Consider the following 13,152-nt stretch of genomic DNA (forward strand, 5'->3'; position numbering starts at 1 on the left):
CTGCAGGGGCGGCTACACAAAAAGGAGTGACGCCGGTTCATGAATCCATCAGAGAACAAACTCCATTTTATTCCCTGCAAGCTGGGGCAGCAAGGTGGCACAGTGGTTAGCACTGCTGTCTTATAGCATCAGGGACCGGGTTCAATTCTGGCCTCGGGTGTCTGTGTGGAGTTTGCACTTTCTCCCCGTGTTTGCATGGATTTCCTCCGGGTGCTCCGGTTTCCTCCCACAGTCCAAAGATGTGCAGGTTAGGTAGATTGGCCGTTAAATTGCTTCCTAGGGTCAAAAGGCTGCATGAGGTTATGGATTTTCAGGGGACTGGGCCTAGGTAGGGTGCTCTTTCAAGAGGGTCAGTGCAGGTTTGTTTGGCCGAATAGCCTCATTCAGCACTGCAGGGATTCTGAGCTAGAATCAAAAACTTGGAACAGTTCTGCTCTCCATATTACATACAGAAGCATTGCAGAAGATGCAAAAAAACGTAAAAGGATGTCCACGGATGGCCCCAGAAGTGAGAGGTTATGACGATGGAATGGGCCCAATCTCTTCCGTTTCGGAATGAGGACACTGAAGGGTGACCTGGTGGAGGCATTTCAGATTAAGAAATGGGGCTTGATAGGTGGACATTGAAGGCATGCAGATGGACAATGCACAGGAGGAGGCCATTCAGCCCCTCGATCCTGCCCCGCCATTTAATTGGAGCCTCAGCCGATCTGGCGGCAACCCTCAATTCTACATCCCGTCAACCTCTCCCCAACCCCTGATAGCCTATCACTCCCTGTGCGAACCAATAATCTACGAGCTCTCTCCCTACCTCTGAGAAGACCTTTCCACATTTTAGGGGGTTGGGAGGGGCAGAACCTGGCCCGGGGGAGGGAGGATCGTCAACATAAGTTACCGAGAAATCTAACAGGAGGTTCAGAAGAAACGTCTTTAGCCTGGGGGCGGGGGAGAGAAAATGTGGACGTCCCTACCACAAGGGGGACTGCCTAAGCCGTGGCTCCTGCGGGTCGACCAGATGTGTACACAAACATTTTTTTTTAAATCAGAAATATCCTCCAAAACGGAAGCTAACAGTTGTTTTTCTGTTTGTTTCTCATTTCTTGTGGCTCAAAGTGTTTAAAAAGTTGCATTTGCTGTCCTCACAACATGCTCAGGAAGAGATAGCGGGCATTGATAATGAAGCTTCTTTTCTCTGGCGAGCCTCGAGAAACCACCGATTCAGTCGATATCAGTATCTTCCCTCTCGTCTTCCTGGATTTATTCCCGACGGAGGCAACATATTTTCTGAATCAAGTGGGTTTTTGAACAGAAATGCTCCCAGAAACTGGGTGAAAAGGGATTTTAATAATGACTGTACCCTAGCGGGAGCCACTCGTGCACGTCTTCCCTCTACATAACACCAAGGGACATCCAATGCTCAGGGAAATAATGGCACCTGAAATGGATGGCAATGGATTTACTGCAAAAGGCTGTAACAAATTAATTCCAGGAAAGTCCAAGTCACTTTCTTCTTACGAGTTGCTGCCTTCTTTCCTAGCTTTGGAAAATTAATTGCCAATTGTTCAAGATCATGGGCGGGATTCTCCCCTACCCGGCGGGGCGGGGGGGAAGAGTGCCCCCACCGCACAGGCCCGCCCGCGGACCGGTGGGCCCCGATCGCGGGCCAGGGCACCCCCCCCAAAACCAGATCGCCCCCACCAGGACTCCGGAGCCCGCCCGAGCCACCCAGTCCCGCCGGGAAGAGAGGTGGTTTGATCCTCGCCGGCGGGACAGGCATTCCGGCAACGGGACTTTGGCCCATCGCGGTCCGGAGAATCGCCGGAGGGGGGCTCGCCAACCGGCGCGATTCCCGCCCCCACCGAATATTCGGTGCCAGAGAATTCAGCAACCGGCGGGTCGGGATTCACACCAGCCCCTGGCGATTCTCCAACCCGGCAGGGGGTCGGAGAATCCCGCCCCATTTGTTCAAGATCAGTTCGTGACATGTCTATTCGGTAGCAGTCACTTATCATTACTTCATATTCAGAACCAAAATTGGATTCAGAACTCCCGTCTGACTCTTCCTCACTGTTATTGCTGTTAGGTTCAGCCTCATCTTTTTCAGAATCGCCTTGAGTCTTAGAGCTCTCAGAATCTGTTTTATAACAGATTTTATCTTTGACAAATCTCTGTGAGGAATCATTCTCATAGAGAAAATTTCACCAATATCAGCAGAACCATTTCTACTTGATATATGATTAACCTCTTTCAACATTTTTTCTTTTGAATCATTTAATGCTTAATGGGTTTCCTAATTCCCACATGCCTTACCGTTGGTAAATCATGTGCTATCTGCAATACTACCCTTGGGCTCTCTGCAATCATGGGTGTAGCTCCACTTATGCCATTCACCAATACCTTAGCTTTCATTGAGCTCTCTGGAGGGAAAATCAAATTCTTCTCCAATAAACGAGTTTGATTAGACCCTGTGTCCCTTCAGATAGTTATCGGTTTGACTACATCATTTGAGGAAATGGGGATGATCTTCTCCTTAGACACAAACCCGGCATTTTTCTCATTTACCTATCTGCTCCCACCTGCTCCCAAAACAGTGTTTACCTCAGGTGTACTAAGTCCAGGTAAAGCTACTGTTTGCCCTGAAGAATTTTACACTTTTGTCCCCTTTTCAGAATCCTCCTTATGAACTCTTACACGTCCCATGGGCTTTCCTTGCAACTTCCAACATGCTGAATGAAAATGCGCCCTACCTTATTACAATGGTAACACCTAAGTTTTCGACTCTCACCTTCACCCTCCGTATTTTCCTTCCTGGTCTGAGGAGAAGATCTCAGCGCATTCCCAGCTATCTATTCTTTACCTTGGCTACTTACCTTATTTTCACTCTCCCTTTCATTTATGTTTTTTTTTACCCCTTACTTCCCTTCTGTGTTTGTCTGTCTCGTGTATGTGCGTATTTGTGTGTAAAGGGTGGGGGTAAGTAAGGAATTAGATAGTGGTTAACCAGTTGTATTTGCTGCAGATTTAATTCCTATTCTTTTCAAAATTATGAGGCTGACAGAACAAAGGTTTAAATTTATGGAGTACCTCATAATCGTTAGGCATGATCGTTGCTTATATAGCAGTCTTCACCCATGGTCTTCAACATGGGTTCTTATTAGGTAGGACATTCTTAAATTCCTCTAAGAGAAGGACCTCTATTAGAGCCTCATAGGAAGTTGCACATCCCAATGTTCATACGCATCTAGCAAAGTTGTTCTGCATAACCCTTTTGAATTCAGCATACATCTGTCACGACTGTCTCCTTAAATTCCAATACTTTTGCCTATGTGCTTTGGGAACCAATTCATATGCACCCAGAATAGCCTTTTTTAACCGCGTCATAATTCTTATATGCCAGCTGTGACAGGGAAACATGAACTCTCTGTGCCAACCTCATCAATTTACTCTGTATGGGTAATGTCCACTTTTCTCTTGGCCACTCCATTTGGATTGTTATTTTCTCCAAAGCCCTGAAAAACGTTTCTGCATCCTCCTCTTTGAATTTTAGGAGGGCCTGCATAAATTTAAACATATCACCTCTGGGTTCTGTTCTATGATTAAGCTTCCCTCTAATTCCTGGCAGCTCCCCGCTAATTTCCAGTACCTTAATCCGGAACTCTCTCTCTCTTTTGCTTTTTCCTCTCTCTCTAATTCCAACCTCCTCAGTTCCATCTCCATTTCTCTTTGCTGCACCTCCCTTTCATGCTCGAACTGCAACTGAATTCTCTCCAGCTCAATTTCCCCAACAGAAAATGTCCTTGACACCACACTACTTCGTGGACTCTCCTGTGTTCCTTGAAATGCTTTGAAATTTAAACGTTGAGCAATCACTTCACTTATCTCCACCTTCCTAGCTTTAGCTGGTACCTCGATTTTTAATTCCCCAGCCAATTCGACTGGCTTGCCTTTTCGAAGTTGTTTTAAATAAACCAGAGACAAGTCGTCCTCCTGAAGAGGAATATTAGAAGCTTCCAGAACCATCCTGTTATATCACTACAAACCTGGTGTCTCTTTTTTGTAAAATTTATACTGTAACCCAAACTTCGCTATCTACCGTTGTAAAGATTCCGGAACTGAGCCCCCAAGTTATGTTACTTGGGCTCGTGCGTGGTCAATTCCAGCCCCACTGGACCCGGAGTTGCAACACAATGGAATTAACCAATAATTTTTGGAAAAATACCCAAAGCCTTTGGCCCTTGGCTGACCAATAATTACAGTCACCAGCTTTGTAACTGTATCACAATTACTGTTCATTAATAACAAGAACTGTAATTAAATCTGCAGCAAATACAACTGGTTAACTATTATCTAATTCCTAACTTGCCCCACCATCTACACACATATACATACGCACAAGACAGACAAACACAGAGGGGGATAAGGGGTTAAAAAAACATTAATAAAAGGAAAAAAGAGTCTTTGTTTCAGATGGTGGCTTTCAGCACCTTACTCGTCTTCGTACTTTGCTTTTAGTTCAACGTCTTACTGTAGATTCATTCAGGTCTCTGTAGTTTCAGAAATGCAGCACCCACAGCCTTTCTGGAGAGAGAGAGAGAGCATGTTCTTGTCCTTGTTTGCAGCCTGTAATGGCTTTCCTGTAGATTCATTAATTCGGGTTCTCTGCAGCTAAAGGAATATAGCACTCATAACCTTTCTGGAGAGGGAGAGCAAGCAGGTCCTTGTCTTTCTATGTCTCAGATTCAACTGCCCCCTCAGGTCCCTGGGAACCATCCCACTGGGATAGGATCCAATAACCACCTGTTACCGGGCAGTCTATGGCCTTTTGGCCAATTTATTAGCCACCAGCCAATCAATCAAACCGAGTCCCACCCCATCACTCTCTCTCTCTCTCTCTCTGCTGTCGAAAAGTCTGAAGCTCCTGTTCAAACTATCAGAGACTAGCAGAGTGTCTCTTCTGTAACTTCTGAATTTTTCATTTCATCTGCTGCTTGAATTAAAGATGCATGCCCATTGATCACCCATGGATCAAAAATGATAATGGCAAAATAAAAGAAAGAGGAAATAAGGGAATGTATCAGAAAGACCCTTACAACGCTAAGGAAGGCAAGTTTGCTTCCCGAGAGGGATATTAGTGACCAGATTTTTTTTTAATAACAATTGAGAATAGTTTCATGGTTACCGTTAGCTTGGGCTGATAAGTAGCAGGTAACATGTCCCCACGCTACACACGTGACAGGTAATGACCGTCTCTAACAATTGAGAATTGTCCCATTTTGTCTTGATAGGAAATGGCATTACCATCTGCTGTTGCCCACTCTCGCACCCCCTCTCTCTCGCTCTTTCGCCCTCTCTCCCCCTCTTTCTCTCTCCTTCACCCTCTCTCTCTAGCATGTTCATGCCCCCTATCTCTGCCTCTTCCTTTCCTTTCTCTTACCCTCACTCTCTCTTGCCATCTCTCACCCTCTCTCACTCACGCTCTCTCTCTCTCTCCCTCTGTCTTTCTTCCCCTCTCTCCCTCTTTCACACCCTCTCCCACTGCTCTATTGCTTCTCTCTCTTGCTCTCACCTTCTCTTGCCCTCTCTTGTTTCTCTCTCACCTGTCCTTGCTCTCACCCTCTCATATATTTCTGTGTCATTGATACTGTTCACCATTTCTAACAGACCTTTGATCACAAGTTAGTCAACTCTGAGTCTACAGGAGCAGATGCACCTCATCTCCAGAGTTGAGGACAGTCGGTCATGTTTTTCAGCCATCAGCAGAAACCAACATTTGCACACAATACCAGGAGACTGAAGGTTTGCTCCCAGAGCTATTTCCAAGTCTTGGCCATGGTAATTTCTCTCTTTCTCTCCCTCCCTTGCAGATGGTCCCATAATTGTTTACAGGCACGAAGCAATTTTCAGAAAGTTACAATCTGTTTTGCTTTCCGAAACATACTCTGATACAAGTTACTACACAAATCTTGTTCTACCAGCAGCAACGAGGGGTCAAAGTCATGGGTTCAAATCCCTCTTCAGAGACAAGAACCCAGGGTCCAGGCTGATGCCCAGCGCAGCACTGTCAGCGGCCCAGGTTAGACCAGACGCCGGCCTTTCGGGTGGGTGTAAAGGTTCCCTTACCCATTGTTTCAAAGTAGACCAGGATAGTGATGTGACCCATGTTGATCCACCCACCCCGCAACGTCACTGAAATTTAGCGTGTGTCTGTATGGTGTGTGTGTGTGTAGTGTGTTTTTTCTTTATTTGTTCACGGGATCTGGCGTCACTGACCAGGGCAGCATTTGTTGCCTATCCCTGAGGGTATTTAGAGTTAACCACATTGCTGTGGGTCTGGAGTCAAATTAGGCCAGACCAGGTGAGGACGGCAGATTTCCTTCCCTAAAGGACATTGGTGAACAAGATGAGTTTTAGCAACAATCGACAATGGTTTCATGGTCGTCATTAGACTTTTAATTCCAGATTTTTATTGAATTCAAATTTAACTATCTGCCCTTGTGCGATTCAAACCCATGTCCCCAGAGCATTATCCTGGGTCTCTGGATGACTATTCCAGTGACAATACCACTATGCTACTGCCTCACGATTCTGAGAAAGTTCACAAGGATTATCCCCGGTGTGTGTGGAGTGTCTGTGTTGGCGTGTGTGTGTGTGGTGTGTGGTGTGTTGTGTGTGGCGTTTCTTTTTGTGGTTGTTTGTGTGTGTGAGTGGGGGATGTATGTGGTGTATGTGTGTGTCTGGTGTGGCTGCATGTGTGTGGCCACGTGTGTGTGTGTATGTCTGCGTGTGGTGTGTGTGTCTGTGGAGTGTGTGTCTGTGTGAGTGTGCGTGTGGTGTGTATATGTACGTGTGCAGGGTGTGTGTGTGGGGGGGTGCATGTGGTGTGTTTGTGTGTGTGGGTGGGGGATGTGTGTGTTGTGTATGTGTGTGTATGGGTATGTCTGGTGTGGTTGCATGTGTGTGGGCATGTGTGCATGTATGTGTATCGTATGTCTGTTTCTGAGTGTGTGTGTGTGTGCATGCTTTCATGTGAGAGTATCTTTAAAAAATGGGTGTTTATCAAATAGCTGCAGTGATGTCAGAGTGTGGGTGATGCCGGGTTTTGGTCTGTGGATTTTTACTTTCGCTTTGAGCAAAAAGCTGGTGTGTGTCTGTGTTTTAGTTTCGTTTTCAGAGTTGGAGCTGCATCCAGCTAAACAAGGTGTAATTTTGATCTTTCTCTTCATGAAAAAGAATGTCTTCAGATCACTTGCTGATTTAAAAGTGATAACTGCTGTCAGTCGAGATTTTAAACCTGCTGTCTTTGTTAAAGAGGATATTTGTCCTATGGATGTTGCTAGGAAAGATTAAGGGTTACTTATAGAGTACTGCATTCTTTGGGAGGAGTATTTGAGTTGATAGTTGCTAAGAAGTTTACTGTGTGTTTATAAAATGTTCATTGGATTCATAGAATAATCATTGTTTTTTTTTTAAATATAAATTTAGAGCACCCAATTCATTTTTTCCAATTAAGGGGCAATTTAGCATGGCCAATCCACCTAGTCTGCACATCTTTGGGTTGTGGTGGTGAAAGCCACGCAAACACGGGGAGAATGTGCAAACTCCACACGGACAGTGATCCAGAGCCGGGATCGAACCATGAACCTCGGCGCCGTGAGGCAGCAGGGCTAACCCACTGCACCACCGCCGTGCCCACATTGTTTTGTTTTTAAAATACTTTAGATTTCTGTTGCATCACACCTGTAGAGTGGGCCCTTGTGCTCCCCATAACCAAAATCTATTAAAAGTTCTGGGTCAGGTGAACTCTATGATACACTTTGGTGTTCTCTAAACCCTGGCCCATATCAATGCTCTATGTGTATGTGTGTGTGTGCGTGTGTAGTATTTGTGTGTATCTGTGTGTAGGGTGTGTCTGTATTGTGTGTGGTGTGGTGTGTGTATGTATGTTTTTTCTTTATTCGTTCACGGGATCTGGGTGTCACTGGCCAGGGCAACATTTTTTGCCCAACCCTGAGAGTATTTAGAGTCAACCACATTGCTGTGGGTCTGGAGTCACATGTAGGCCAGACCAGGTGAGGACGGCAGATTTCCTTCCCTAAGGAACATTAGTGAAACAGATGAGTTTTAGCAACAATCGACAATGGTTTCATGGTCGTCATTAGACTTTTAATTCCAGATTTTTATTGAATTCAAATTCAACTATCTGCCCTTGTGCGATTCAAACCCATGTCCCCAGAGCATTATCCTGGGTCTCTGGATGACTATTCCAGTGACAATACCACTACCACTATGCCACTGCCTCCCAGTTCAGAGATGGTTCATTAGGATGATCCCCAGTGTGTGTCTGTGTGTGGTGTGTCTATGCATGTTTGTGGGTGGGGGATATGTGTACGGTGTCTGTGTGTGCCTGGTGTGGTTGCATGTGTGTGGGGCACATGTGTATGTCCGTGTGTGGGGGGTGTCTGTGTGAGTGTGTGTGCGCATGATCTATGTGCGTGTGCACATGTGGTATACCTGTATGCATTTGTGTATCTGTCTGTGTCATTGATAGGAAGATTCTCTGTGATCTGTGTGTACGTGTTTTTATTCATTTATAGGATGTGGGGGTCACTGACTAGACCAGCACTCATTGCCCATCCCTAATTGCCCAAGAGGAGGTGATGGTGAAGTGCTTTCTTGAACCGTTGCAGTCCCTGAGGTATAAGTACACCCAGGGAGGGGATGATCACTGGTCTATTTCCAAATTAAAGTGGCGAGTGACTTGGGGGCGGGGGACTTCCAGGTACCGATGTTCCCAAGTATCTGTTGCTCTTGTCCTTCTAGATGGTAGTGATTGTGAGTTTGGAAGGTGCTGCCTAAGGAACCTTGATGAGTTCCTGTCGTACATCTTGTACACGTGGCTGCCACTGTCCTTCGGTGGTGGAAGGATTGAATTTTTGTGGATCCTGTGCCAATGAAGTGGGCTGTTTTGTCCTGGTTGGTGTCGAGTGTCATGTTCTGTAGACTGGCCAAAGTGAATGATGAACTACAGAACATTTAGCTTAAATAATTTATTGTTGGCGTGATAGGATAACTAGGAGAAACAAAATAATAAACTACTAACACAAATTAACTATTGTGGAACGTCTGCAAAATCTATCCTCCAGCACAACCTACTGCATGGTAGCATGGTGGTTAGCACAATTGCTTCACAGCTCCAGGGTCCCAGGTTCGATTCCCAGCTTGGGTCACTGTCTTTGCGGAGTCTGCACATTCTCCCCGTGTGTGCGTGGGTTTCCTCCGGGTGCTCCGGTTTCCTCCCACAGTCCAAAGATGTGCAGGTTAGGTGGATTGGCCATGCTAAATTGCCCTTAGTGTCTAAAATTGTCCTTCGTGTTGTGTGGGGTTACTGGGTTATGGGGATAGGGTGAAGGTGTGGGCTTGGGTAGGGTGATCTTTCAAAGAGCCGGTGCAGACTCGATGGGCCGAATGGCCTCCTTCTGCACTGTAAATTCTATGATTCTATGATTCAACCCCCAGACCACAGGGTCACGTGGTTGGTTTACACTGCCACCTGGTGGTCAGAGGTTGTGCATAACATTATGTACAAAACTTGCTTTATGCATATCATCACATCGAGGTTCTTGAGTGTTGTTGGAGCTGCACTCATCAAGGCAAGTGGAGAGTATTTCATCACACTCCTGACTTGTGCCCCCCCTCGCCGTAGGATTCCTCACCTCAGACCTGGGTCCGCAAACATTGACAATTTATATTCATGTCTTGGAGGAAGGAAGCGAATTAACTGCAGCCAAATTTGCAGACGACACAAAAATAAGCGGAAAGGCAAGTTGCGAGAGGGGCACAAACAGTTTGCAAAGAGATATTAATGGGTTGAGTGGACAAAATGTTGGCCAATGGAGTAAAATGTGGGAAAATGTGAAGTTTTAATTTTGGAAGGGAGATCAAAAGAACAGAGTGTTGTTTAAAAGGAGAAAAACTACAGAAAGCTGCAACACAAAAGGACTTGTGGGTACTTGCGCACAAAACACAGAAAGCGAGCACACAGGTGCAGCAGGTAATCAGAAAGGAATGTTTTTAAGGGGGTTGGAGTCTATAAGAGTTGGGAAGTCTTGCTGCAAATGTACAAGGTACTGGTGAGGCCACATCTGGAGTGTTGAGAGCAGTTTTGAGCCAATTATTTAAGAAAATATGTTATTTCATTGGAGATGGTTCAGGGAAGGTTCACTGGGATTATCCCCGGTGTGGAGGGATTGTCCTCTGAGCAAATGTTAAACAGGTTGGGACTCTACACATTAGAATTTATAAGAATGAGAGGTGATCTCATTGAACATATAGGATTCTTAAGGGGCTTGACAGGGTAAATACTGAGAGGATGTTTCCCCTCCGGAGAACCTAGGACCAGATGGCATCATCTCAGAATAAAGAGGTGCCAATTCATGACTGAGGTGAGGAGAAATGTCTTCTCTCAGAGGGTTGTGAGTCTTTGCAACTCCTTGACACAGAGAGCTGTGGGGCAGAGTCCTTGTGTGTATTTAAGGCTGAGATAGATTGATTCTTAATCAGGAAGAGAATCAAGGCTGACGGGGAAAGGGAAGGAACGAGAGGAATGTCAGATCAGTCATGATCCTATTGAATAGCAGAGCAGGCTCAAGGGGTTGAACGGGCGACTCCAGTTCCTATTTCTTATGGTCTTATGTAACCAGGCTTTCTGGTGTTAAAGATGGAATGAGTTTATTAACTGCTAAAATAGAAAGGGGGAAAATGGGAAAATACCTGCAGATGCATTCACACATGCTAGAAGTGAGAATTGAGTCCGAAGTAAGTAAATAGAAAAAGGATATACAGAACATCCTTATCTCGTAAGAAGTAGATGGCGAAGTATGTGACTTTTGCGATTCGATGTTCCAGTAGATTTGACTTCAGCAGGCGAATAGTTACTTTTTTTATTCCAGTGTTCTGTAGTTTGACCGACGTTTCCTGGTTCTCTTTTCAGCTGCGCTCCTTTTGCTGACTGGTGCTCACTTCCATAGTCAGAGAGAGAGGGAGAGATACACATGTAAATATGGTACATTTGCAAGGGCGCTGCATGTCTGCTTGCTGCTTTCTTTATCAAAACTGCCAGCACTCCTTCTCACAGAACACACACAGACTGGTGCAGCTTTTCAGCTGGTTTTTAACCCATTCTTTGTATATTCCATCTGGGAAAAATCCACCATTCCGTCTGGGCATTACACAGAGAATCTATTGATGTGATGGCCTTTATGTTCCTTACCGGGGATGGTAATTAGTTCTGGATACTTTTAGAAGTACCTTGTCTTGTGTTGGGGAGGGATTCCGTTGCCTTTTAGCGAATCACCCTGCCAAAATTCCTGCCAGTGATTGACTGTATATTCTTCAGGTTTATGGCCATTTAAAAAAGGTAAAACTCGGGTCCTATTGAAAGTGCATAATTTGGTGCGTAATTCCTTGTCAGTTTTTTCCCTCTCTAACATGGCGACAGAAAGTATAGATCTGGGAGGCAATCCACTCCGGCTGCTCTCTGCGTCATTTCTGAACCTGTCTTTCTTTCGCCAGAACCAAGGCGATAAGGTGCGGGACAAGATCGAGAATGCTTTCGAGGCTTTGAAGAAGTATCTGGACAGGGAGGAAAGTGCCATCATACAACAGGTCGAAGCGCAAGAAGAGATTTTTCTCCAACAGCTGGAAGACGGCAGTTCTGAAACAGGAGGCAACCCTGTCACCATTGAGCACTTAATAGCAGATATTAAAAACACACTGTCAAAGGATGATATTCCCTTACTTAAGGTAAGAGCATCAGCCGCATTATTTCCAATAATAACTCTTCTTAATATCAAGAATCTATCTGTTTAAAGGGGCAAGCTAGGTTTCTTCCCAGTTATTTATGGGATGTGGGACGTCACCAGCTGGGCCATCATTTGTTGCCCCACCCTAATTGCCCTTGAACTGAGTGACTCAGTACGACTTTTCAAAAAGTGGTAGTTAACGGACTCAACCATATTGCTGTGGGTCAGAGGTCGCAGGTAGGCCAGACCAGGGTAAGAGTCGGCAGATTTCCTCCCCCGAGGAGACATCAATTCATGAACCAGATGGTTTTCCAGGACAATTGTTTCATGATCATCATTGTGCTTTTAGTTGTAGATTTTTATTGGAATTCAAAATTCACCATCTGCCGTGGGCAAGACTCGAACTCGGGTCCCCAGAACATCACCCTGGGTCTCTGGATTACCAGACCAGTGACAATACCACAGCCCTTCCCATTTCCAGTGAGTCAACCGGCTTGGGTCACTGTCTGTGCGGAGTCTGCACGTCCTCCCCGTGTGTGCGTGGGTTTCCTCCGGGTGCTCCAATTTCCTCCCACAGTCCAAAGATGTGCAGGGTTCGGTGGATTGGCCATGCTAAATTGTCCTTAGGTTAGGTGGGGTTGCTGGGTTATGGGGATAGGGTGGAGGTGTGGGCTTAAGTGGGCTGCTCTTTCCAAGGGCCGGTGCAGACTCGATGGGCTGAATGACCTCCTTCTGCACTGTAAGTTCTATGATTCTATGAATCATCCCGTGCCAATTTAACCCTGCCCTCTGAACCGACCTGGCCACACACTTGACCTCCGCGCAATTGGGGTTGGGCAACGAGTGCTGGCCACGAATGGATTGCAGTCCTGTGTTGCCGATGGTAAAAGTGAAGCGTTAGGTACGGCCTTGTGGGTGAAGAAGTGAGCGGCCACAGTCAGAGAACTGTACATCCACTAGGGTGAGGATCTACAGGGATGGAGAGACACGACAAGCGAGAAGGGGGACAGAGTGACTGTTATGGATGGGGCGGGGTTTAATTTAAACAGCACTAATTTCTCCGCTCACCACCTGCCCATTAACAGAAAGAAGTATTTTTATTTCCCCCCCCCCCCCCCCGCACTCTGTAAGCGGTGGCATATTTCCCACAGCATGCAAGGCTATGGACGATGTGCTGTAAAATGGGATTAAAATGGATAGGTGCTCAGTGGCTTGTGCCAAAAAATCGGTCAAAGGACCTCTTTCTGTAAAACTCTCGGGACGGATTCTCCGTTTCAGAAACCAACGGCGCGATTCTGCAGAAATATTTCTAAATGTGGTAGCGAGCTTCCGTCGCTTGGCCCAGGGAGGC

General features: G+C 46.0%; 1 protein-coding gene across 1 annotated transcript in view; it reads left to right on the top strand.

The window, feature by feature from the left end:
- The window catches only part of LOC140389083 (E3 ubiquitin-protein ligase TRIM39-like), a 120,272-nt gene that overhangs the window by 14,641 nt on the left and 92,479 nt on the right, over positions 1-13,152 (top strand). Inside the window, exon 3 of the mRNA XM_072473242.1 lies at positions 11,572-11,802. Within this exon, the coding sequence (XP_072329343.1) occupies positions 11,572-11,802 (231 nt within the window). The remainder of the gene's footprint in view (positions 1-11,571; positions 11,803-13,152) is intronic.

Source organism: Scyliorhinus torazame, chromosome 14 (genome assembly GCF_047496885.1).
Source record: "Scyliorhinus torazame isolate Kashiwa2021f chromosome 14, sScyTor2.1, whole genome shotgun sequence".
NCBI classification, from domain to species: Eukaryota; Metazoa; Chordata; class Chondrichthyes; order Carcharhiniformes; family Scyliorhinidae; genus Scyliorhinus; species Scyliorhinus torazame.